Source organism: Diaphorina citri, unplaced genomic scaffold (assembly GCF_000475195.1).
Source record: "Diaphorina citri unplaced genomic scaffold, Diaci psyllid genome assembly version 1.1 scaffold1095, whole genome shotgun sequence".
Lineage (NCBI taxonomy): Eukaryota > Metazoa > Arthropoda > Insecta > Hemiptera > Psyllidae > Diaphorina > Diaphorina citri.
Window position 1 is genome coordinate 36,161 of NW_007378524.1, and position 25,060 is coordinate 61,220.

The 25,060-nt window shown below is 39.5% G+C and overlaps 1 protein-coding gene across 1 annotated transcript; it reads right to left on the reverse strand.

Annotated features, from left to right (window-relative positions):
- Positions 1-1,154: 1,154 nt before the first annotated feature.
- Positions 1,155-24,189, reverse strand: LOC103514164. Its single transcript, XM_026827209.1, has 7 exons — positions 24,064-24,189; positions 16,892-17,517; positions 16,254-16,382; positions 7,484-7,704; positions 3,874-4,088; positions 2,289-2,483; positions 1,155-1,576 (listed from the first exon to the last, which is right to left on the reverse strand). The coding sequence occupies exons 1-7, from the start codon at positions 24,137-24,139 to the stop codon at positions 1,155-1,157; spliced, it is 1,884 nt and encodes a 627-aa protein (XP_026683010.1). The 5' UTR covers positions 24,140-24,189.
- Positions 24,190-25,060: the final 871 nt, after the last annotated feature.

Below are 25,060 nucleotides of genomic sequence, written 5' to 3' on the forward strand. Positions count from 1 at the left end.
ATTTTTATCCAGAGACCTCTTTCGGGTCCCGTTCACCAAATCCGTGTGGTTCTTGGTTTTGGTTGTTCAAGACTATTTCTAATAGGCAATTAGAAAACAAAGGAAGTCTATTCACAGTATTTTTATCCAGAGACCTCTTTTATTTAATAATTGCCTATTAGAAATGGCCTGGAAGTACGAGAAAAGCTTTTCCGAAAGCCTTTCTAATAGGTAGGTAGGAATCAAAGGAGGTCTCTTTTCATATTACTATGGGCCCTGTTCACTCATTCTCTCATTTTTTTCAGGGCCCCGTTCTCTTCTCTTGACAACTTTCTTCCATTTAAGATTTTGCCACAGCATTTTTTTTTTTTTCTAAATCAAAAAAAAATAGTGATAATAAAAATAGTGATCAAAATACAAGACAAATGTTTTTCTAACAAAGTAGGTAGGTAGGTACCTACGTTTATTTCCATTTAGCGGGAAATATTAAATAAAATGGTTTATAATCATTTTTAAGCTAATCAATAAGAAAAAGTTTATTTTTTTATCTATTTATTTTATTCGTATTTATACTTAGCGAGGAAACAAAGTCTATCTCATGTAGGTATCCCTCTGCAAGTCTGCACATGCATTTTCCGCAAGAAAAGTCATGCGCAAATGTTAACTGACTGCTTGCTCTAAGAATGATCAGACCCTAGAGTCGCCCTAGGACTGATCAGACCCTAGAGTCGCCCTAGGACTGATCAGACCCTAGAGTCGCCCTAGGACTGATCAGACCCTAGAGTCGCCCTAGGACTGATCAGACCCTAGAGTCGCCCTAGGACTGATCAGACCCTAGAGTCGCCCTAGGACTGATCAGACCCTAGAGTCGCCCTAGGACTGATCAGACCCTAGAGTCGCCCTAGGACTGATCAGACCCTAGAGTCGCCCTAGGACTGATCAGACCCTAGAGTCGCCCTAGGACTGATCAGACCCTAGAGCCTGTCTAATAGGCAATTAGGAATCAAAGGAGGTCTATTCAACATATTTGGTAAATAGAATCTAGAGACCTCTTTTATTTCCTAATTGCCTATTAGAAATGGCTTAAAACAACGAGAAAAGCTCTTCCGACGAGAACAAATCTTACCTGCTTAGGTATCAAGGAGTCAGGATCAAAGTTGTGGTTATGCACAGGGCTAGGCTTGAGAGAAAAAAACCCACTTTGCATAGGACACCCACTGCTCTGGCAGGGTAGGTCTCGTGATGGTCCTAAATGGCTTAGTCGTGTCCTGGACAGATCTGGCTGCGCGCGCAGAATGATTCCCGTGGGCGGAGCTAAGTCCTTTCTTATTGGTGGATTTCTCGGAAGGAGGCGTGGTTTTCTTCTTATCCTCTTGATCCAGTATGCGAGGGTCCCAGGGCGGGAATCGGCTGGTAGACGTGTAGTTGATGTAGTCACGGATATCGTCGTAGATATCGTAATGGTTGATGTCGGTGTTGGTTTCGGGTGTAGTGGGGGAGTCCAGGTCTACCTCGGAGTAATCACTCCAGACGAGTTCACCTCGAGGGGACCGGATGTTGGGAGGTAGGAGGGCGCAGTAGACTGGTAGTTCCGCCGCTGAAAAATGGAAAGACTTGATTGAAAAACTCGGTAACTTTGTGAAGGTCCATTTTAACTATTGGGCTGTATGGAAAACGGATGGTGAAGTAGTATTCGTTTTCCATACCCAATAGTTAAAATAGAAAAAGTCTTTCCAAGTTTGAAAAAAGAAGAGTCTTTCAAAGAATTAGATACCTAACTCCCATGGCGGTAGGTTCAATGAAGCCATTATTGTTAGCTTGGAAAGTGTCTAAGCTTGAAAAAAGAAGAGTCTTTCAAAGAATTAGATACCTAACTCCCATGGCGGTAGGTTCAATGAAGCCATTATTGTTAGCTTGGAAAGTAGGTCTGCTAGGTTGCGGGTTCGATTCCTGCCCGGTCGTATGTATTTTATTCTAAACAGATAAGGTTCGTTTTCGGAACGGCTGGCTTTCTCCTATCCTCTACTCCTAATACTCTCTTAGAGATTTCGGACCGACAAGTTGTTACAGTCCCCTATTCCTTTGGTGAAGCTCGAAAAACAGTTTGGTGAATGAGTTATTTGGTCCTGTTTACGAATTATTTCTATGCACAGAACTTGGGCTAAACAAATGATTGATTTTTCCCCTTGTTTAATAGGTAGGCTCACGGACACCGAACGTTTAATGTCTAGTTTTCCTATTATTCTTACGTTTATTTTAGGATTTCCTAGAGAAAGATTTTGTTTCATCAAAGATTCTGTCTCATCCGCTCGCCCCCGGTGAGACGGAGTAAACTTTGACGTAGTCTTTAACATGGGTTACGTTGTCGTGCTTTAGAACTTCGGGTCTTGGGGGCGTGGTCGGAGAGTCGATGTCCATTATGGAACAATCATTCCACACTAGCTGACCCCGGGGCTCTTTTATATGGGGGGGAAGGAGGGCGCAATAGAGCGGCGCCTTGGCAGCTGAAACCAAACCAAATTTTCGACCCATTTGCGTCATTCTTCAAATATTTCAAGGCGGTTTATTTATACTGCTCGCATAGGACTGAAAAGTCCCTTTACTCCAGCATATCTCCAAAATACTTATTACAGATTCTATGATACTTACTCCATAAACTCGTACATCATGTCCGTCAACTGTCTCTCCGAGACGCAATCTTCCATAAGGCGTTTCTTGAGCTCCAAGTTGGTGATCTGGGATAGATGTCCTGCTGACGAGGACAGGTTGACCACGCGTGCGTGACGGCGGAGTAGAGGGAAGAGGAACACGCACGTACGTACCAGACCGAGGTAGTTGGTCAGGATGGTCTTCTCCGCTTGAATGGCGAACGGCACCGTGTATATGGCAGGAATAAAAGTGTTGATTTGTTGGCCTATGAGAAAATGAGAAATCACTCTCTCAAAAGCGTTAAAAGTAGAAGAATCTAGTTGGAAAAGGCAAAGAAGAGTTCAAAATTTAAAATCATCCGAAAATCTGCATTCTTTTTGACGAAGAGCGTCTGCCGTCTGACAAAAAGCAAAATTAGACGCTTATGGGTTATGGGTTCAATTTGAGTTTGAAATTTCAACTTGCTTTTTCTCCCAAGTGGATCGATAGAGGCAATGGAAGGATATCTTCGCGGAAGCCGGAGAGAAGGACAGTCTCTATCTCTCAAAAAGGATATCAAGACCTTTTGTTCACCGAATATTGCCCACACTCGGGGCATTCCTTACAGTCTTGTGTCGTTCTCCCCTTTAATACCGTTACAAACTAACAAGGCTGACTAAATGATAAATTAATTGGACTGCTACAATCACTCTAGGGTCTTTTCTCTTCAACCCACCTTGTACGCAATTGCGGCATTATTGATAAGAATATCGATGCCTCCATGTTAAAACAACTTAGTAGCCTAAGTAGTCAGATAGGAAGTAACATATTATTATCAACCATCAAGAACCAAAGAACTTTACCACTATGTGCTGTGAGAAACTTATACACAAAACCTGCTAATAAATGGTTCGTAGTAGGTATTAAATATCCGTTACATAAATAAAGAAAGAAGTTACAAACATGTCGATTGGGATTCTTGGAATCTCTACACTAGGTCAAGGTATTCGCTGGTCTTGTTCCGAGAACAAATCTTACCTGCTTAGGTATCAAGGAGTCAGGATCAAAGTTGTGGTTATGCACAGGCTTGAAAAATAGAGAAAAAAAATAGGTACCTATATGCAAGAAATCCATTTCATTCGTTTATTTATTTGTTTGTTCTAGCCTAGCCCTGTGACCACAACCTGAATCCTGACTCCTTGATGTCATTTTTAAAAGGTTTTATCTAGCCTCCTCGGAGTAATTTAGTAGAATCAAAAATCTTACCATCGAAAATGTTCACGTTCCCCATAAAGCTGGACATATTGGTAGCCACATATCCCGGATGTACGGCATTTATGACTTTATCCTGATTGCCTAGCTCACAGTCAAACTTCTTCTGGTAGATCCTGGTCAGTAGATTGACGCCTATTTTGCTGACAGCATAAGCGCTATCCGGCCATCCCTTTGCCACGTGAGCCCTCGGATGTTCCTTGGTTATGCTGAAGAGTAACAGAAGAAAATAAATGGTAAAAATAATTTATCAACGTGATAGTTATTGCTTTCTTTTCTGTCACGTCACGCGTCGGCTAAGGCACGTTATCGATCTTATATTTCATTGATCTAAAAAAGCGGACAAACCCCAAAGCCCAAAATAGAGCTGATATCTGTCGGTGATAAAACGTTGAATACACCAATTCCCAATGGATCTGAACGGAATAAGGTTCGTTCTCGGAACGGCTGGCATTCTCCTATCCCGTTTTTCTTCTCTTCTCGAATTCCGGACGATAGAACCTTAGCAGCTATAGTTTCCTCTAAGAAACCTCTTAAAAAAATTACCTACTATACTATGGGAGAACTTTGAACCTGGCTATCAGATCAGTGAGATCAGTTTTAAGTGCTTTCAAAACAATGTCAGGTATAAAACAATGTCAGCTATCTATTACTTTATCCTAAATCTCTAAATTCTGAATCAAGTGTGTTTAATGGACGATAAATTCTTCCAAGTACCGTAATTCTAGAAATTCGAGTTTTTAGAAAACAGGTGAACAACACGTTCCATTGTGTAATATTCGAAAAAAAAAACATTAAAATTTTAAATGTCTTCATTGAAAGATTGAAAGTCAGCCCAAAGTAATCACCCTAGTCAGGGCTGATTGAGAGGCTGAAGAAAAACGCATTAAAATTTTAAATGTCTTCATTGAAAGATTGAAAGTCAGCCCAAAGTAATCACCCTAGTCAGGGCTGATTGAGAGGCTGAAGAAAAACGCAAACCCTACGGGAAAAGGCAAAGAAAAGAAGAAGATTGAAAGTCTACCTAAAGTCTTAAATGACAGTGTCCAAAAGCCCAATTCCCAAACGACAGTTTCCAAGCGAAGCTCAGGCAGTATGGACAGAGGTCTTTGAACTTTAAGGAGCGGAGACTGACTGGTTCTCTAAGTTGCCTGTTGCCTTGGACCAAGTTCACAGAGCTAACGTCATTCGGTTATCTTGAGTGAAGATGAACCTGGGCAGAACCGTGTGGAGTGTGCCATTGGGTTCTGGAGAGATCCGTTGTCATATATGCACGAGGTCTTGCGAGATAATGTCTTGGGTCAACACGGAGTAGTGGGTCAAGTGGGTGCAACATTGTCTGAGTGTTGAGCGGAGACGGAGACTGACTACTGACTGGTTCTCTAAGTTGCCTGTTGCCTTGGACCAAGTTCACAGAGTTAACGTCATTCGGTTATCTTGAGTGAAGATGAACCTGGGCAGAACCGTGTGGAGTGTGCCATTGCGCCGGTCCTTATGGAGAGATCCGTTGTAATATTTGCTCATATTTGCACGAGGTCTTGCGAGATAATGTCTTGGGTCAACACGGAGTAGTGGGTCAAGTGGGTGCAACATTGTCTGAGCGTTTCAAATTTATAAATTGTGGAGCATTTAGTTTCGTTTTTATTCTTATTATTTTTAAGAATTTCTCTGAAATCTCAACTATGTACAACTGCTAACAACTAGCAAATCATAAGGAATAATTTTTTACTTTCTTACAACGATTTCTAAACTTTTCGAGGCCAATTTTGAGTAAATCAAGACCAATTGCATTGTCGCAATTTCGTATTGGATCCCGCTCAAATTGTTCATTCCTAAACACAATTCCAGTCATGTCTTTAATCCAGGAGGCACGTACCAGAAATCTCTGAGTAACTGCTGTTGTGATAAGACACAATAGTTATCTTCTGATCTAATGCCATCTTTATTGTCTTGTCCACGGCCTACCATTATTGTCATCCGCGGAGAAGATTATCAACATATTTCACTCGAACACGATTCACCACCGAATCTTCTACCGTGAGGAAGAGGTCCGCGGTCGGATAAAGAGGGAAAGTTGATTCCTGACGTGCCTAGCAATATATTAAAATTTAAAATAAATGCTACATGCACTTAGATACACGGTAACTATTGTAACCACATACCTAACAAAACATCTCATTATCACCAGTGTATATCTAATTAAAAGTGTATCTATGCTACGCTGGTTTCCAAGAGACGTGTGCACAAGGAAGCGAACTAGGTCCTCAAGAGTGACAAGAAATCACTCAAGTATACCTACAAAGTGTACACTTATGAGCGGATCACTACAATTTCTCACATAAGTGCAGAGTGCGTGCTTGCGTATTTTCTCACTTGTGTGAACTTGGCCCTTATTTAATATCCATAGCAAAACCTCACTGAAATTGAAATTGTAGGTATAAACCCAGCTGAAATTGTATGGTCACCTTTAGCAAAAGTGGAAAAAAAAAACATTATGAAAGCTCGATTTCTTTAAAGAATTTTCGTCCAATTCCCTCTTTTCTTTTACTAAACCAGTATCCTATGCAATAAGTCACCTGTAGTTTGGAGTGTTTTCTCACTTGTGTGAACTTGGCCCTTATTTGATATCCATAGCAAAACCTCACTGAAATTGAAATCGTAGGTATAAACCCAGCTGAAATTGTATGGTCACCTTTAGCAAAAGTGAAAAAAAAAAAACATCAAAGCTCGATTTCTTTAAAGAATTTTCGTCCAATTCCCTCTTTTCTTTTACTAAACCAGTATCCTATGCAATAAGTCACCTGTAGTTTGTAGAATGTCTTTGTATTACCATACTTTCATCTATTTATTGGCGTCTAGGTATTTCAGAAGCAACCTGGCTATCAGATCAGTGAGATCAGTTTTAAGTGCTTTCAAAACAATGTCAGCTATCTATTACTTTATCCTAAATCTCTAAATTCTGAATCAAGTGTGTTTAATGGACGATAAATTCTTCCAAGTACGAAAAAAAACATTACCAAAGCTCGATTTCTTTAAAGAATTTTCGTCCAATTCCCTCTTTTCTTTTACTAAACCAGTATCCTATGCAATAAGTCACCTGTAGTTTGTAGAATGTCTTTGTATTACCATACTTTCATCTATTTATTGGCGTCTAGGTATTTCAGAAGCAACCTGGCTATCAGATCAGTGAGATCAGTTTTAAGTGCTTTCAAAACAATGTCAGCTATCTATTACTTTATCCTAAATCTCTAAATTCTGAATCAAGTGTGTTTAATGGACGATAAATTCTTCCAAGTACCGTAATTCTAGAAATTCGAGTTTTTAGAAAACAGGTGAACAACACGTTCCATTGTGTAATATTCGAAAAAAAAAACATTAAAATTTTAAATGTCTTCATTGAAAGATTGAAAGTCAGCCCAAAGTAATCACCCTAGTCAGGGCTGATTGAGAGGCTGAAGAAAAACGCAAACCCTACGGGAAAAGGCAAAGAAAAGAAGAAGATTGAAAGTCTACCTAAAGTCTTAAATGACAGTGTCCAAAAGCCCAATTCCCAAACGACAGTTTCCAAGCGAAGCTCAGGCAGTATGGACAGAGGTCTTTGAACTTTAAGGAGCGGAGACTGACTGGTTCTCTAAGTTGCCTAAGGCGTTTCTTGAGCTCCAAGTTGGTGATCTGGGATAGATGTCCTGCTGACGAGGACAGGTTGACCACGCGTGCGTGACGGCGGAGTAGAGGGAAGAGGAACACGCACGTACGTACCAGACCGAGGTAGTTGGTCAGGATGGTCTTCTCCGCTTGAATGGCGAATGGCACCGTGGAGGCACGCTGAAAGACAAGAATGAGGGGAAAAATCATTATTTTTCTCTGTCTCTCAAAAAGGATAGAGGGAACTATGCGTATATCTCCTTTTTCTCATACCCTATACCTCCCTCCTATTGCCCGGTACTAGTATACCAACGGAAACCGACGAAACACCGCGAACCAACTTTAGTTCTAATCTGACAATTCAGCACGTAAGACCCCCTTGTATCTCTCTATCATAAAAGTCAAGTTCAACCTAAATCAATAATAATAATAGTGCTTATTTATACTGCTCGCATAGGACTGAAAAGTCCCTTTACTCCAGCAGTAGGCTACTACTATTATTGTGATAAGGCACGATATCTTCTGATCTAATACCATCTTCATTGTCATCCGCGAAGAAGATTATCAAAATATTCCATCACGATTCACCACCGAATCTTCTACCGTGAGGAAGAGGTCCGCGGTCGGATAAAGAGGGAAAGTTGATTCCTGACGTGCCTAGCAATATTGGATGGACGTGAGGACGTGTTCTGGAAATGATAATAATATATCATGTAGGAGTATGTGATAAATGATGTAGGCCTCAAGATTTGTGAGATACCGGGCATGTGAGATGATGATTCTATTGTTGAAAACGTTATTTCTCTCACAGCACTAGCTCGTAGACCTTGTAACATTGTATTCCTTCTAAAAGAAAGCATACACAAAAACTTCTAATTCTTCTAAATATTGAATCTGATTTTAATTCAAAAACTTAAATCCGTTATTAGCTTACTTATAGGAATCTCGTGTTTCCATAGTAGGATAAGAGTGATCCACGGGTTTAGGTGTAACACGAATGTATTAATACGGTGGGCGGTGTGGTGTGTTCATCTACCAGAACCGGTGAATGTGGTGAAGCACCATGGACCACGGGAAGAAGTTGGTCTTGGTTTCCGAATATTTGAACTTTGTTAACATATTAGATGGATTTATAATAGAAAACTTTGTTGAGCAAATACCACCAATCATCTACTTACTGAAGAACGTTATTGTTATTTAGGAACTTTGATCCAGATCAATTTTGAATATTGAACTCTTCCATTTTATCATGAAAAGATCACCATGATAAAGATAAATGGAGTGCCACCCTAGGTATACTACCTAGTTATGGGTATGGGTGGAACGCGAAATTAGGGACGTTTTAGTATCTCTTAATCTATTGTCACGGTGCACTAATCTACACAGTGACTTAATTACGCTCAACTACAATAGCAGAATTTTGGCATGTCACATTAACATTAAAGTTTGCAATTAACTTTAGCTGACACTATCATTACTTTCATCAATGTCATCAAATTATAATACTACCTAGTTATGGGTATGGGTGGAACGAGAAATTAGGGACGTTTTAGTATCTCTTAATTTATTGTCACGGTGCACTAATCTACACAGTGACTTAATTACGCTCAACTACAATAGTAGAATTTTGGCATGTCACATTAACATTAAAGTTTGCAATTAACTTTAGCTGACACTATCATTACTTTCATCAATGTCATCAAATTATATTTTATATCCGATCATTAAGGAAAGCGAAAATCGAAACCATTTCTCCAACCATTGCTCGATTGTCACAGCTCATCGCCGCGGGATCAAGCGATTGTTCCTTCGAACCCCCGTGGTGCTCAGATTAATAAATTCATTTACATTTTCTTTTCACTTCGGTTCTGCCATTCTGCCTATGGAGCAGTCATGAACATCAAAGAATTCAAACGTGAGATGGCGGTCCGCGATCCATTTGTGCGCCAAATCGATGTCACTCCATTCCAGTCATTCCTTTACTATTGTCATCGTACTTCGTCTCGAACGTTCCTACATTTGTATTCACGCTGGTGTTTGCACTTTCGTTTTGAATAAAATATATTCCACTGTGTCAAATTAGATGAAAGTTATACATTCTATGCGTCCCACTCATGACACCAACACAGTTGTCATGATAAATACCAATATTATAATTAGAACCAACATGATTAGCAGATTAGTTATTGCTATTAAGATTGTGATTATTAGATATGACTTGTGAGGACAATAGTATAGTGTATTAATCAAGATCAATCAAACTATGGAAAGTGAACACCAAAACATACTAAATAGGATAATCAGACAAGAATCAATCTGAAAGGAGTAGCAGATTAGTTATTGCTATTAAGATTGTGATTAATAGATATGACTTGTGAGGACAATATTAATCAAGATCAATCAAACTATGGAAAGTGAACACCAAAACATACTAAATAGGATAATCAGACACAATTCAAAAACTTAAATCCGTTATTAGCTTACTTATAGGAATCTCGTGTTTCCATAGTAGGATAAGAGTGATCCATGGGTTTAGGTGTAACACGAATGTATTAATACGGTGGGCGGTGTGGTGTGTTCATCTACCAGAACCGGTGAATGTGGTGAAGAAGCATTCTAAGGTATTTTCTGGGGAAAAGGATAGATGGATTTATGCTTGAGAAGTTGAGCTCAATAATGAAATTAGTAGATAATGGATACTTAGTTAGCAGTCCATAAAGTTCATATTTCATCGCAAACTTGGCCTACGAGAGGATCCTTTATTTTTCGCACCTACCGAACCCCTAAAGAGTTACCCATAATCAAACCTGGATACCAAAATCTTGAAAGCAAGCGTCCCTTCAATTTCAAAACCCATTCGTGGTGAAGCACCATGGACCACGGGAAGAACTTGAACTAGGTTTCCGAATATTTGAACTTTGTTAACATATTGGATGGATTTATAATACCCATAGTGTCAGTCTTTGGCAGATTGTGACATAGATTTTCAAATGATCCGGATCTACTAGAGCTTAACGCCATCCTTGTTGTTGGGAAAAAGGGAGAAAAGAGAGGTAGAATGGAGAGGGATAAATAAAATGGAAACTTAGCTTTTTCTTTCTCCAAGGTCAACAACGCACTATCAGGTAGACCTGACAGACGGACCTTTTCAGCGGTACCTGTCAGGTCTACCTGATAGTGAGTGACCGGCCTAAGAAGAAAAATGTTACCCTAGTCCATTCGAGTGGACTGTATAGGTGATGGTTCTGCACTAGGTACAGAGTGGGGAGAGGATTGAAGGGTGTTCATGAAGGATGAAAGATGGATGAAAGAAGGAAAGGAGAGAATGATCATATCGGCCACTCTGTACTTATCTGAATTGGTAGGGACACAGGGAGGTTGAATTTGGACACAGGAATTGGAGGTATTGACACAGTTCAATAGTTACGAAATTGGTATGAAATGGGCTTGTTACACGAACGAATATTTCCCCACTCGGGATGGCGATATGTTCCCACACGGAATTGAAAAGATCTCCACAAGAGATTGAAACGGTTGCTAATTTGACACGAGTTTTATATGGAAAACTGAAAAGGTTCTCTTGTGAGAGGGTTGCTAAGAGACACGAACGAAATGTGACTGTCTGAGTTGACAGCTGGTTGAAGACTGCAAAATTATTAAGTGAGGCTGGCTGAAAAGAAATTAAATTTTCAACACTACTATTGTCATTTCACACTCTTGTTGTTTCACAGAACTTCTTGCTATTTTAAGGTAATGTTACACCAAGCGCGCATTGTTTCCCTTGTTGTTGGGAAAGAGGGAGAAAAGAGAGGTAGAATGGATAAGGATAAATAAAATGGAAACTTACCCTAGTCCATTCGAGTGGACTCTATAGGTGATGGTTCTGCACTAGGTACAGAGTGGGGAGAGGATTGAAGGGTGTTCATGAAGGATGAAAGATGGATGAAAGAAGGACCTTGAGAATGATCATATCGGCCACTCTGTACTTATTGCTTTGCCTTGGATGGAGATAGGCGTAGGGACACAGGGAGGTTGAATTTGGACACAGGAATTGAAGGTATTGACACAGTTCAATAGTTACGAAATTGGTATGAAAAGGGCTATGGGCTTGTTACACGCACGAATATTTCCCCACTTGGGATCCCCGGTCGTCATGCCGCCAAATGAGTGGTCCGCCTAGTGGGATCTCAAACCAAGAGGACCTGAGTCCTAGCGGGATTAATGGAAGGAACTGAGCCCGAAAGGGATCGACACAACTCGATAAGTGGTCTACACTAAACCTTTGTCCAAGGGACTGAGTCTGAGTCTAAACTGAGGAATAGAATGTCCTCCACCTCTACAGAGAGAACCGAATAAACTGAACTCTCAAATGACTTGAACGCTTCAGCGACCTTTGCCTTTGTAAGTGCAGTAGACAAACACATAGCGAGAGGGAGAGAGAGAGAATAGGAGAGGAGAGGAGAGGAGAGAGAGAGAGAATTTCTAGTTGATAAGGAATAGACATTGACGACCGTTCCATTCATTCGGCTAGAACAGAGAGGTGGATGGAAGGGAGGGGTGGGGGGGGGGGTCACTAGTCAACAAACTCAGAAAAAAGAGCGCGCATTGTTTGTGAACGTTTGCAAACAAGGCGCGCTTGGAGTAACATTACCTTTAGCTTTTTTAGAAAAACCGACAGCAGCCGGATCAACTCCGCGCACACACGAACGCTGTTTGCAAGCCAATGTTTGTGGAAAAATGATTGCAAACACTGTTTGCAAACGATGTGCGCTTGGTTACACCAAGCGTATATTCCATGACAGCGAAAATAGTAATTTCTGATTGGAAAAGGTAATCTGTGTCCCCATTACACACTTCTAGTTATAAATGTATCTTTCACCATTATAATTTTATATGATTTTATCTTTCACAGGTGCCATTTCCCTATTGGTGTCATTGGCGATGTACGTGATACTTCCTATTGTCCCGATTACACCTTCTTGCTATTATTATAAGCTTACTTTCAACTCCAAGTAACGCTTCATTTAGGCCCATAATCCGGAAGAGCCAGAAGCAAAAGCAAACACTGCTAATTATTCTAATGACAGAATGTGTGAGCTACTTTCTGATGTGCTTGCTACTATTGCTAGTGAACTTGAAGGACTTTGCAGCACAATACGCGTATGTTCCGTGTTCAATACTATCAAGATGGAAGGTATGGAGAAAGGTGCATGACTGAGCATTATTAGCAAGATAAATGATGAGATCGGGGAACATACAGACATCCATGGTGAAACAAAACTTGAAATAATTTGAGATCTAAATAGATCAACTCATCAACATGGGTTCGAGTATGCTAGTTAATATTTCGGCACCTGAAGACCTAAATATAATATTAGATGAACATGTAGTCAGTATTATATGTAGATTTGAAGCCATTAGGACCAGTGTTGAGATCATCTGTCAAAAGTGGTTTAAGGAGACCTAACCCTATTTCATTACTCCATTTGGAATTCTCGATACCTACATGCTACATGAGATACATCCCACAATATCTTGTTTGTAATGTATCTTTTTTCCAACAATTAGAAGGGAATTTGCTGTGTATGTGGTTCGAAATTAAAGAAGATGATTTCTGATTTAGGAATATGGTACATTTTGAAATAGTTATATTATTTACAAAAAGATAATCATCTAATACCTACAGATTGGTGTGTTCAAAGGTTTGCATGGCAAAATACAGAATTATTTAATATAAATAAAGGAATAGAATTTTTCACTTACCAAACAGTCCTTGTTCTATCCAGATTCCAAAGTTCTCTGAAACTGTTTTGTAGTCTGATGCACATTACAAAGAAACTAATTTAGCCTGAGAAGATGTGGAGGTAGTACCTACTAATCTAGATACTAATCATATTTACCCAAAAATTATGATCTTTAGCTTGCAGTAATCCTTTCAAAATTAAACCGGATCTTGGTATTAGTATTTGTAGGTGTGTACATACTACATACATACCTATTTGAGTACAAAATATCAAGTTAATTGAGCTAATGGGACACCATAATGTCCTTCTTTGGTCTGGAATCTACACTAAACCCGATTTTGTACCAGTCGCACAGAGATGAGCAATGCTAACCGTGTCACCGCTGCGTCGTTTGGTCTCGGTACGCATAATCTTCTGAGGAGGAAGCAGCAGCGTAAGCTGACGGATTGGTCAACTCTGACCTCCGCCCGATGGGCAACGGTATGCGGATCCGCTGGCCATTGACAAAGCAGCAGCGTAAGCTGACGGATTAGTCAACTCTGACCTCCGCCCGATGGGCAACGGTATGCGGATCCGCTGGCCATTGACAAGACACACGTTCCATTGTGTAATATTCGAAAAAAAAAACTATTAAAATTTTAAATGTCTTCATTGAAAGATTGAAAGTCAGCCCAAAGCAATCACCCTAATCAGGGCTGATTAAGAGGCTGAAGAAAAACGCCGACCCTACGGGAAAAGGCAAAGAAAAGAAGAAGATTGAAAGTCTACCTAAAGTCTTAAATGACAGTGTCCAAAAGCCCAATTCCCAAACAAGTAATCACCCTAGTCAGGGTTGATTGAGAGGCTGAAGAAAAACGCAAACCCTACGGGAAAAGGCAAAGAAAAGAAGAAGATTGAAAGTCTACCGAAAGTCTTAAATGACAGTGTCCAAAAGCCCAATTCCCAAACGACAGTTTCCAAGCGAAGCTCAGGCAGTATGGACAGAGGTCTTTGAACTTTAAGGAGCGGAGACTGACTGGTTCTCTAAGTTGCCTTGGACCAAGTTCACAGAGTTAACGTCATTCGGTTATCTTGAGTGAAGATGAACCTGGCAGAACCGTGTGGAGTGTGCCATTGCGCCGGTCCTTATGGAGGGATCCGTTGTCATATTTGCACGAGGTCTTGCGAGATAATGTCTTGGGTCAACACGGAGTAGTGGGTCAAGTGGGTGCAACATTGTCTGCATATTTGCACGAGGTCTTGCGAGATAATGTCTTGGGTCAACACGGAGTAGTGGGTCAAGTGGGTGCAACATTGTCTGAGCGTTTCAGCTTTTTCTTTTTGAACTACTTGATAATATGTATGTAGGAACAAGGTACATGAAGAAATACTGTAAGCACATGAAGAAATGATCCACAATAAGTTTCTTTTTGAACTACTTGATAATATGTATGTAGGAACAAGGTACATGAAGAAATACTGTAAGCACATGAAGAAATGATCCACAATAATTTTGTTTGTATTCTTATTATTTTTAGGAATTTCTCTGAAGTCTCAACTACTAGCAAATCATAAGAAATGGTTTTTTACTTTCTCGATTTCTAAACTTTTCGAGTCCAATTTTGAGTAATTAAGACCAATTTGACCATTGTCTTCATTTTTCGCAATTTCGTATTGATACCGTTCAAATTGTTCATTCCGACTTCACACAATTCCAGTCATGTCCCGATTCCAGGAGGCCTGAGTAAATTAAGACCAATTTGACCATTGTCTTCATTTTTCGCAATTTCGTATTGATCCCGTTCAAATTGTTCATTCCGACTTCACACAATTCCAGTCATGTCCCGATTCCAGGAGGCACGTATCAGAAATCTCCACTGCTGTTGTCAAACTTTTCGAGGCCAATTTTGAGTAAATTAAGACCAATTTGACCATTGCCTTCATTTTTCGCAATTTCGTATTGATACCGTTCAAATTGTTCATTCCGACTTCACACAATTCCAGTCATGTCCCGATTCCAGGAGGCACGTATCAGAAATCTCCACTGCTGTTGTAATAAGGCACGATATCTTCTGATCTAATACCATCTTCATTGTCATCCGCGAAGAAGTTTATCAAAATATTCCATCACGATTCACCACCGAATCTTCTACCGTAAGGAAGAGGTCCGCGGTCGGATAAAGAGGGAAAGTTGGTTCCTGACGTGCCTAACAATATTGGCTGGACGTGTGGACATGTTCTGGAAATGATAATCATGTAGGAGTATGTGATTACTGACGTAGACCTCGAGATTTGTGAGATACCGAACATGTGTGATGAATGTGATGATTCTTCTATTGTTGAAAACGTTATTTCTCTCACAGCACTAGCTCGTAGACCTCGTAACAGTGTATTCCTTCTAAAAGAAAGCATACACAAAAACTTCTAATTCTTCTTCTAAATATTGAATCTGATTTTAATTCAGAAACTTAAATCCGTTATTAGCTTACTTATAGGAATCTCGTGTTTCCATAGTGGGATGTAGACCTCGAGATTTGTGAGATACCGAACATGTGTGATGAATGTGATGATTCTTCTATTGTTGAAAACGATGTTATTTCTCACACAGCACTAGCTCGTAGACCTTGTAACACTGTATTCCTTCTAAAAGAAAGCATACACAAAAACTTCTAATTCTTCTAAATATTGAATCACTGAAGTTTCATTTAATTGGTAATGGGACTAAACTGTTGAGATAATGGGACTACATGTCCTAATTCGACAGTCTAAATAAAGCACTAATACTTAATACTTAATTGTCATAAGAACACTACGTCAGCCTAAAAGTGTGCCTAGTGCCTAATTTAGGGTACTTACGTCTTTCAACACCTGAACAGCCTCCGCTCCTTTCTTCTTGTCTCTGGCGGTGAGATAATTCACTGAAGTTTCATTTAATTGTCAAACGGACACTACGTCACTTACGTCAGCCTAATAGTGTGCCTATAGTGTCTAATTTAGGGTACTTACGTCTTTCAACACCTGAACAGCCTCCGCTCCTTTCTTCTTGTCTCTGGCGGTGAGATAAATGTAGCCATCGAACTGTTCACACAGACTCTTGACGATGCCGAATCCGAGACCTTTGTTGGCTCCGGTCACCTGGAATTTATAGCAAGGAACGATGAAAATTTATTCAAAAGTTTCCGTAATAGATCAAGGAGCAAGGAGCATTCTAAGGTATTTTCTGGGGAAAAGGATAGATGGATTTATGCTTGAGAAGTTGAGCTCAATAATGAAATTAGTAGATAATGGATGAGTAAGGAGCATTCTAAGGTATTTTCTGGGGAAAAGGATAGATGGATTTATGCTTGAGAAGTTGAGCTCAATAATGGAATTAGTAGATAATGGATACTTAGTTAGCAGTCCATAAAGTTCATATTTCAGAGGATCCTTTATTTTCGCACCTACCGAACCCCTAAAGAGTTACCCATAATCAAATCTGGATACCAAAATCTTGAAAGCAAGCGTCCCTTCGATTTCTAATCCCATTCTTTCTCCAAGGCCAACCACGCACTATCAGGTAGACCTGACAGACGGACCTTTTCAGCGGAACCTGTCAGGTCTACCTGATAGTGAGTGACCGGCCTAAGAAGAAAAATCGTACTTACCACAGCAACACGTTCGGAAGGGTCCACTGAGCCATTGACAATACCCGTAATACTGAGTGGTCCGTCAACTCCTTGCCTACTCCACATGCTGGCACCTGACGGCGGATGCAAGTAAGTATCCCGGGCAGGCGGGTACGGGTAGGGGTTTTGGGCGTAAGTATGATCTGGCATGGGAACCATAGGAGGGTATGACGATGCCGGATCGGGGATATGACTGCTCGTCCCCCAGTGCATGCCTTGAGATTCGTTCATGTGGATGTGGACATGGATGTTCGATCCGTTTCCATCTCCAGCTTCCGATTGAAGTACCGCATTCCGAAGAGGACTAGCAAACGCGTTGACTGGACTGGCAAACGCATTGACTGGACTGACAAAAGCGTTGACAGGACTGCTTGAAAAAGTGGTGACAGGCGTGACCACTGGTGGACTGGAAGGTGACAGCCAGTATTTTATCCTGGACAGAACGCTGACGGTGGCAATGAAGAGGAGGAGGCTACCGATAGCGACACTCTTGAGGGTGAGGAACATAAGGACGACAAGCATGGTCATCATGACGCCCATCTTGAACATGATGGGGATGATGGCGAACAGGAGACGGCGCCGGGCGAACCCGAACGTTCGGGACTCTGTGAACAAGACAAGCGTCAGGAGGAGGAATGTTAGGCTGTGTCCAAACATAGTCGACGCCGTCGACTGAAACTGTACACTACTTCGACAACATAGATTCGCCTCTTCGATCGACCAGCGATGGAAGGCGTCGACTATGTATGGACACTGGACACAGCTCAAAGTTATAGTTCCATTTCCGTAGGATACGTATTTCCTAGACTTAGGATTAGGACCGATGTTACTGCGGTTCAAACATCAAACGCATTCTATTAATCTCTATGTATTAGGTGAGTAAGTACATGAATATGAACTTTTCGCAAGATGAATGAATACCTACCTACTCGTACACAATACAATCAGGTACAATATTCTTAAGACTAGAAAAATACTCATCCCATGGAACCAAAGCCCTTTATCACATCAACTAAATATCTAGGTATATGGACCCATATTTACTATGAAACTATACAAAAATAGGTAATTTATTTTACAAGCATTATTTTTTTACAAAGCAGTCTAGTCTCATTCTCTCATTTGTGACAATGATGATAGAAATACGACGCACGCATCCAAACATTGAAAGTGAATTTCCATTTCTCTATAAAACATATCAATCAGCTGTGATACTCTGTAATATTGTTTTAATTTATTTGGAGATGTAAGACATCTTCATGATGTCTTAAATATGTGAGACATCTTCAAATGATGAGTACAATCAATCATGTCTTTATTATGAAATTATAGTAAAATTATAAATCGATCGATCCATAATTTCGAAAGAGAGAGAGAGAGGGAGAGAGAGACTGTGGATTAGGAGGACAAGTTATTTTCAACAGTAAATTGCGCGGAACAAAAGATAATAAAGAACTATGTACCCAAAGGTATTACCATCATAATGGCTGTTGGAAGAAGAAAAAGTAATTCCTTGACCTAGCGAATGAAAGTTACCGAGTCCCACAGCCCTCTAAGTTCTTGTATTTTACCAGACAAGTTACAGAAATACTGAAATAACTACTGCCTTCCAATCTGAACTATGCAAAATTGGTGTAAATGTAAAGTGTGTAAAATGAAGACCATATTATTTTTAGATTGAAGTCATTGCTGTAAATTGCTGTAAAATGAAGACACGCATAACTTTACCTAGCCTGATTGATTTCAAGTCATCTTTTCTAATTTTAACGATGGCAAAATGAGAGAAAGCTGTTAATGAGGTCTATTAGCATCTCCAGGGCTTCTAAGCAAACCAGAGCTTTCCACTGAAAGTTATAAACAACAAGGAACAGGCAAGGAGACGCTGTGGTGATATGAGCTATACTTAATGACTGTCGTTTATAAACGTCAAGCTTATGAACTTGAACTATGCTAGAAGCAGCTTTTAACAGATGCTTAAGTTTGGTTGAATCAGTCAATAAATTTTAATACCCTACTAACAGTATTAGACGATAAGAGTAGGTAAGTCCAGCCCCTCACTATCAGGTAGACCTGACACCTGATGAGCATACACACTATAAGTAGACCTAGGTGGTACGGCTGAAAAGGTCCTCCTGTCAATTCTACCTGACACCTGATAGTGAATGGCTGGCCTAAGCAATTTTAACAAATAAAGAATCGTGTAAAAAGGAATTAATTTAAACTTGATCTTACAAAATGGCATTCCTCTGAATCAATTATTTCGTGTTGCTGTTGGGATTCTAACCATAGTCCCTTCAACTATGACGAATGTATTAATACGGTGGGCGGTGTGGTGTGTTCATCTACCAGAACCGATGAATGTGGTGAAGCACCATGGACCACGGGAAGAACTTGAACTAGGTTTCCGAATATTTGAACTTTGTTAAGTAACATATTGGATGGATTTATAGTAGAAAACTTTGTTGAGCAAATACCACCAATCACCTACTTACTGAAGAACGTTATTGTTATTTAGGAACTTTGATCCAGATCAATTTTGAATATTGAACTCTTCATTTTATCATGAAAAGATCACCATGATAAAGATAAATGGAGTGCCACCCTAGGTATTCTACCTAGTTATGGGTATGGGTGGAACGAGAAATTAGGGACGTTTTAGTATCTCTTAATCTATTGCCACGGTGCACTAATCTACACAGTGAGTACAGTGACTTATTACGCTCAACTACAATAGCAGAATTTTGACATGTCACATTAACATTAAAGTTTGCAATTAACTTTAGCTGACACTATCATTACTTTTTTAAACTTGATCTTACACAATGGTATTCCTCTGAATCAATAATTTCGTGTTGCTGTTGGGATTCTAACCATAGTCCCTTCAACTATGGAATCCAAGGCCTTAACAACTGCACAACTGGGACTCTAATTGATATCAGACCTTGTTGATACCCATAGACAAATATATTATTACTTTCTTTTTAGATTGAAGTCATTGCTGTGAATTGCTGTAAAATGAAGACACGCATAACTTTACCTAGCCTGATTGATTTCAAGACATCTTTTCTAATTTTAACGATGGCAAAATGAGAGAAAGCTGTTAATGAGGTCTATTAGCATTTCCAGAGATTCTAAGCAAACTGGATGACAGAGCTTTCCACTGAAAGTTATAAACAACAAGGAACAGGCAATTGGAGAAGCTGTTGTGATATGAGCTATAATGACTGTCGTTTATAAACGTGAAGCTTATGAGCTTGAACTATGCTAAGAAGCAGCTTTTAACAGATGCTTAAGTTTGGTTGAATCAGTCAATAAATTTTAATACCCTACTAACAGTATTAGACGATAAGAGTAGGTAAGTCGGTATCAGGTAGACCTGACACCTGATGAGCATACACACTTTAAGTAGACCTAGGTGGTACGGCTGAAAAGATCCTCCTGTCGATTCTACCTGACACCTGATAGTGAATGGCTGGCCTAAGCAATTTTAACAAATAAAGAATCCTGTAAAAGGGAATTAATTTATTTAAACTTGATCTTACAAAATGGCATTCCTCTGAATCAATTATTTCGTGTTGCTGTTGGGATTCTAACCATAGTCCCTTCAACTATGATCGTGTAAAAAGGAATTAATTTATTTAAACTTGATCTTGCAAAATGGCATTCCTCTGAATCAATTATTTCGTGTTGCTGTTGGGATTCTAACCATAGCTCCTTCAACTATGGAATCCAATGCCTTAACAACTGCACAACTGGGACTCTAATTGATATCAGACCTTGTTGATACCCATAGGCAAATTGGCAGGTAGGTGAGTAAAATAAGGCCTTAACAACTGCACTACTGGGACTCTAATTGATATCAGACCTTGTTGATACCCATAGACAAATTGGCAGGTAGGTGAGTAAAATAACTACCTATGTTATGTGTTGGTGTCTACGACTAGATACCTACATGGTTGGTAATTATATTAAAGTGGTGTCCGAAGTCCAATAGCACGTGCCTTGGTGATATGAGGCGTGTATATGGAACACCATAGGTTTCTACGTCAACTATACAACCTGTTGTATATCAACAATATAATGGGCCAACCACATGGTTTATATGAAACCTAATTGGCATCTGTCACGCAAACAGGTGGTTAGTGAACATATGTTTCAGGCCGAATGATTCGGAGATGTTGAGATGTTTGAATGTATGTTTTATTGTTTCAATTTTTCATTATTAGATTTAGTAGATACCTACCTATATGTAGGTACATAGGGTATAGACTTGAATATTATCAATTCGTATGGGAAAATATATGAGTTCGCTACCCAAAAAGGACAAAAATGGTTGTCTCGTTTGTCACTTGCCAGAATGGTTGTCCTGTGGTTGGTATCCAACAAATGGCCAAACTTTTCGTTTTTTTTTTTTTTAATAAGTACACCAAGTTCAGCAATGAAAGTGACAGTAAAATCAAAATACCACCTTTCAACGGTATCAACGCAATAAGCCGATTATTGAAAACCATTCCGATTTTTTACTCTAAAATTGAATGAAGTCACTAGTCTTGTATTAGGTAGGCACACTAATAGGCTGATAGCTCTAAATGTTCTAACACCTACTAATAGTAGGCTTGCCAAATATCCAAAATGTCGATTCGGGACGCGAATCCGCGAACATAATTGCCAAATCCGCGAACATGGAATCCAATGCCTTAACAACTGCACAACTGGGACTCTAATTGATATCAGACCTTGGTGATACCCATAGACAAATTGGCAGGTAGGTGAGTAAAATAACTACCTATGTGTTGGTGTCTACGACTAGATACCTACATGGTTGGTAATTATATCAAAGTGGTGTCCGAAGTCCGATAGCACGTGCCTTGGTGATATGAGGCGTTTATATGGAACACCATAGGTTTCTACGTCAACTATACAACCTGTTGTATATCAACAATATAATGGACCAACCACATGGTTTATATGAAACCTAATTGGCATCTGTCACGCAAACAGGTGGTTAGTGAACATATGTAGCAGGCCGAATGATTCGGAGATGTTGAGATGTATGTTTTATTGTTTCAATTTATCATCACTATTAGATTCCCTAGATAACTAGGTATAGACTTGATTATTACCAATTTGAATGGGAAAATATATTGGTAGGTATACGTATACATATTATGTAGTTCGTTACCCAAAAAGGACAAAAATAGTTGTATTGTTTGTCATTTGCCAGAATGATTGTCTTGTTTTTGGTACCCAACAAATGAACGACAAACCCTTGGAGATTTGTTTAACTTGGAGATTTGTTTAACTATCTCAAATTTAGCAATAGAAGTTATAGGATTAAAATCAAAGAACCACCTAGGTATCAACCAATTCCTTAAGCCCGATTATTGAGAAGCATTCCGATTTCTGACTATAAAATTGAATGAAGTCATTAGACTTGTATTAAGTAGGCACATTAATTTAATAGGCTGATAGCTCTAAATGTTCTAATACCTACTAATAGCAATTAGTCAGAGAACCAGAATTCAGAGCGAAATGTTAGTAGTTTCAGATTTTAGGCATTCCAAGGCATATTCTTTGAGATGCTGTTTACAAGATTCTGTGCTTATGCTTATTCTGTCCACAAGATCAGAACATTTTACACATACCATGACATTTCACCGATGACATTTTTATCTGAAATTCCAGCATCGAAAACGAGACTACCAAATAATTCAAATATTATTTTCTGACAAATAGGAACTTGTTTGGCCAGCCACTCATTATCAGGTAGACCTGACAGGAGGACCTGATAAGGTGTACCTGTCAGGTCTATCTGATAGTGAGTGGTAAGTGACAAACATTTGTCTGTGGCATTATAATAAAGGACTTTTATTGAATGAAGTCATTAGACTTGTATTAAGTAGGCACACTAATTTAATAGGCTGATAGCTCTAAATGTTCTAATACCTACCTACTAATAGTAATTAGTCAGAGAACCAGAATTCAGAGCGAAATGTTGGTGGTTTCATATTTTAGGCATTCCAAGGCATATTCTTTATTCTTTGGGATGCTGTTTACAAGATTCTGTGCTTATTCTGTCCACAAGATCAGAAGTTCAGAACATTTCACACATTCCATGACATTTCACCGATGACATTTTTATCTGAAATTCCAGCATCGAAAACGAGACTACCATCAAATAATTCAAATATTATTTTCTGACAAATAGGGACTTGTTTGGTCAGCCACTCACTATCAGGTAGACCTGACAGGCGGACCTGATAAGGTGTACCTGTCAGGTCTATCTGATAGTGAGTGGTAAGTGACAAACATTTGTCTGTGGCATTATAATAAAGGACTTTCTAGTCCACGCCGAACGTATGCATAAAAAAGAGATAAAGACATAAAAAAGAGGTAGAGACATCAATAAAGTAGGCATAAAAAAAGAGATAGACACCAATAAAGTCATCAGATTCAATTTAGTTGGGGCTTCTCTTTATGTTTCTATCTGAATAGAAGACCTGTTTTTTTGGTGGGCGATCAGTAGATAACCTAGAAACCCAGTCTAAAGAGGATACAGAGGTAATCATATTCTATGCCTTAGTGTATTGTGTATTCCCATACTATGATCAAGGTTAACTTTAGAATCCTATTCACTCATTTTCAATTTTCCCACGGGCTAACAGGGCTTCGCCTCTTCAGTATATCAAAAGCGTAATATCTATTTACAGGCTGATAAAAAAAAGAAGAGTAGGCGGAGCACATTATTTACATTTTCCTAAGTAGGTACTTGCCACTCTGACTGAAATCTAAAGTCTGAAATTCCGGCCACTCAAGCTCCGACTGCCTGACCGTTGACCGTCGCTTCGGAACTTGGTGCCGGAAAAAGTCCGCCTGCCATGATTACAGTCTCACTTTGACATGAACTTTGGACTCTTGTGCAAGCACACAGATATACGATAAACATTTAAAACCGGACAACCGGATCAGCAAAAATTAACATGAGAGATGAAAGTGTAAAGTAATACAATGACTGTACGGTTAAATTATTTTTTGTCACTTTAAAAAATTATTATACAATAAGTATAGTTAATGCTTATTGCTTTTGGCTACATACAAAGCTACTGCCCCCAAGCAAAAGAAAGGAAACAGTTATAAAAACGTGTAAATACCTCCAGAGTGAGGGGGGTTAGGACTATGGACTACGTAATATGGATAACGCGTGGAATTATCACCTTGCAGTTTCATGTTGAATTTCCCATCCGGTTCACTCCTGTAAATTTCCAAATCTTTTCCAGGAACCACATTCATATGAGTGGTACTTCTGCCATCCATTGATTAAATCGCATTCTTGTATCTTCGGCCACTTCATCATCCCAGGTCAATCCTGTTTCCCATAATTCCTGGAGAAGTAATTTAGGCACTATGAGTTCTTCTACAACTTTGATGCTTATTTTGCACTTCAAATTGATGGTGGACATCAAACCCAAGTGTTTATAGACTGCAATCATACCTATTAGTATCGAACTAACTCTGATTGGGTTATAGTAGTTTTGTAGTCATATCTACTTCCGTTATATCCATATTTACGTAGGTACCTATACACATAATATCTGGGCAACATTTTTTTTATGTAAAGGGGAGCCTCTTAACGGCTAAATGGCTAAAATATCAGACATGTCCGCCTTGTCATTTTACTGAGATTCAGCTACACATTTTTTTAAAGAAGTTTGACAGAGAGAAAACTGCTGAGGTCTTATCGTCCCGAAATCGAAGAGAGAAGGAAGACAGGATAGAAGAAAGCCAGCCGTTCCGAGAACGAATCTTACCTGTTTAGGATAAAATCCGTCTCGGGCGGAAATTGAACCCGCGACCTAGCGCTTACAAAGCAGACTCGCTACCGACCAAGCTAACAAAACTGGCTAAACATTGTTTACTCCAGTGAACTGATACACTTAACCTACTATACCCTCTGGATTCATCATAATCATCATAACTATCAATCTTGAGATTGGTTTGTAGTTCTCCACGCTCTTCTATCAGAAGTCTTCCTCTTCATTTCAGTGTATGATTGACATCCGGAGTATTCCACTATTTGATTTATGTACCCTCTGGATTAGCATGCTTTTATTGCCCTTTCCTACTTAGTGGAGGAATACATTTCTAAGC

What these genes read in the sequence shown, in the direction of transcription:
- LOC103514164 (XM_026827209.1), bottom strand. Translation starts at nt 24,139, where the DNA reads ATGAAACTGCAAGGTGATAATTCCACGCGTTATCCATATTACGTAGTC. An exon ending in CTGTTCAGGTGTTGAAAGAC is followed by an intron (nt 7,705 to 16,253) that starts GTAAGTACCCTA and finishes CTTGTCTTTCAG; the next exon opens with CGTGCCTCCACGGTGCCATT. An exon ending in GAACGTGAACATTTTCGATG is followed by an intron (nt 2,484 to 3,873) that starts GTAAGATTTTTG and finishes GTTTGGTTTCAG; the next exon opens with CTGCCAAGGCGCCGCTCTAT.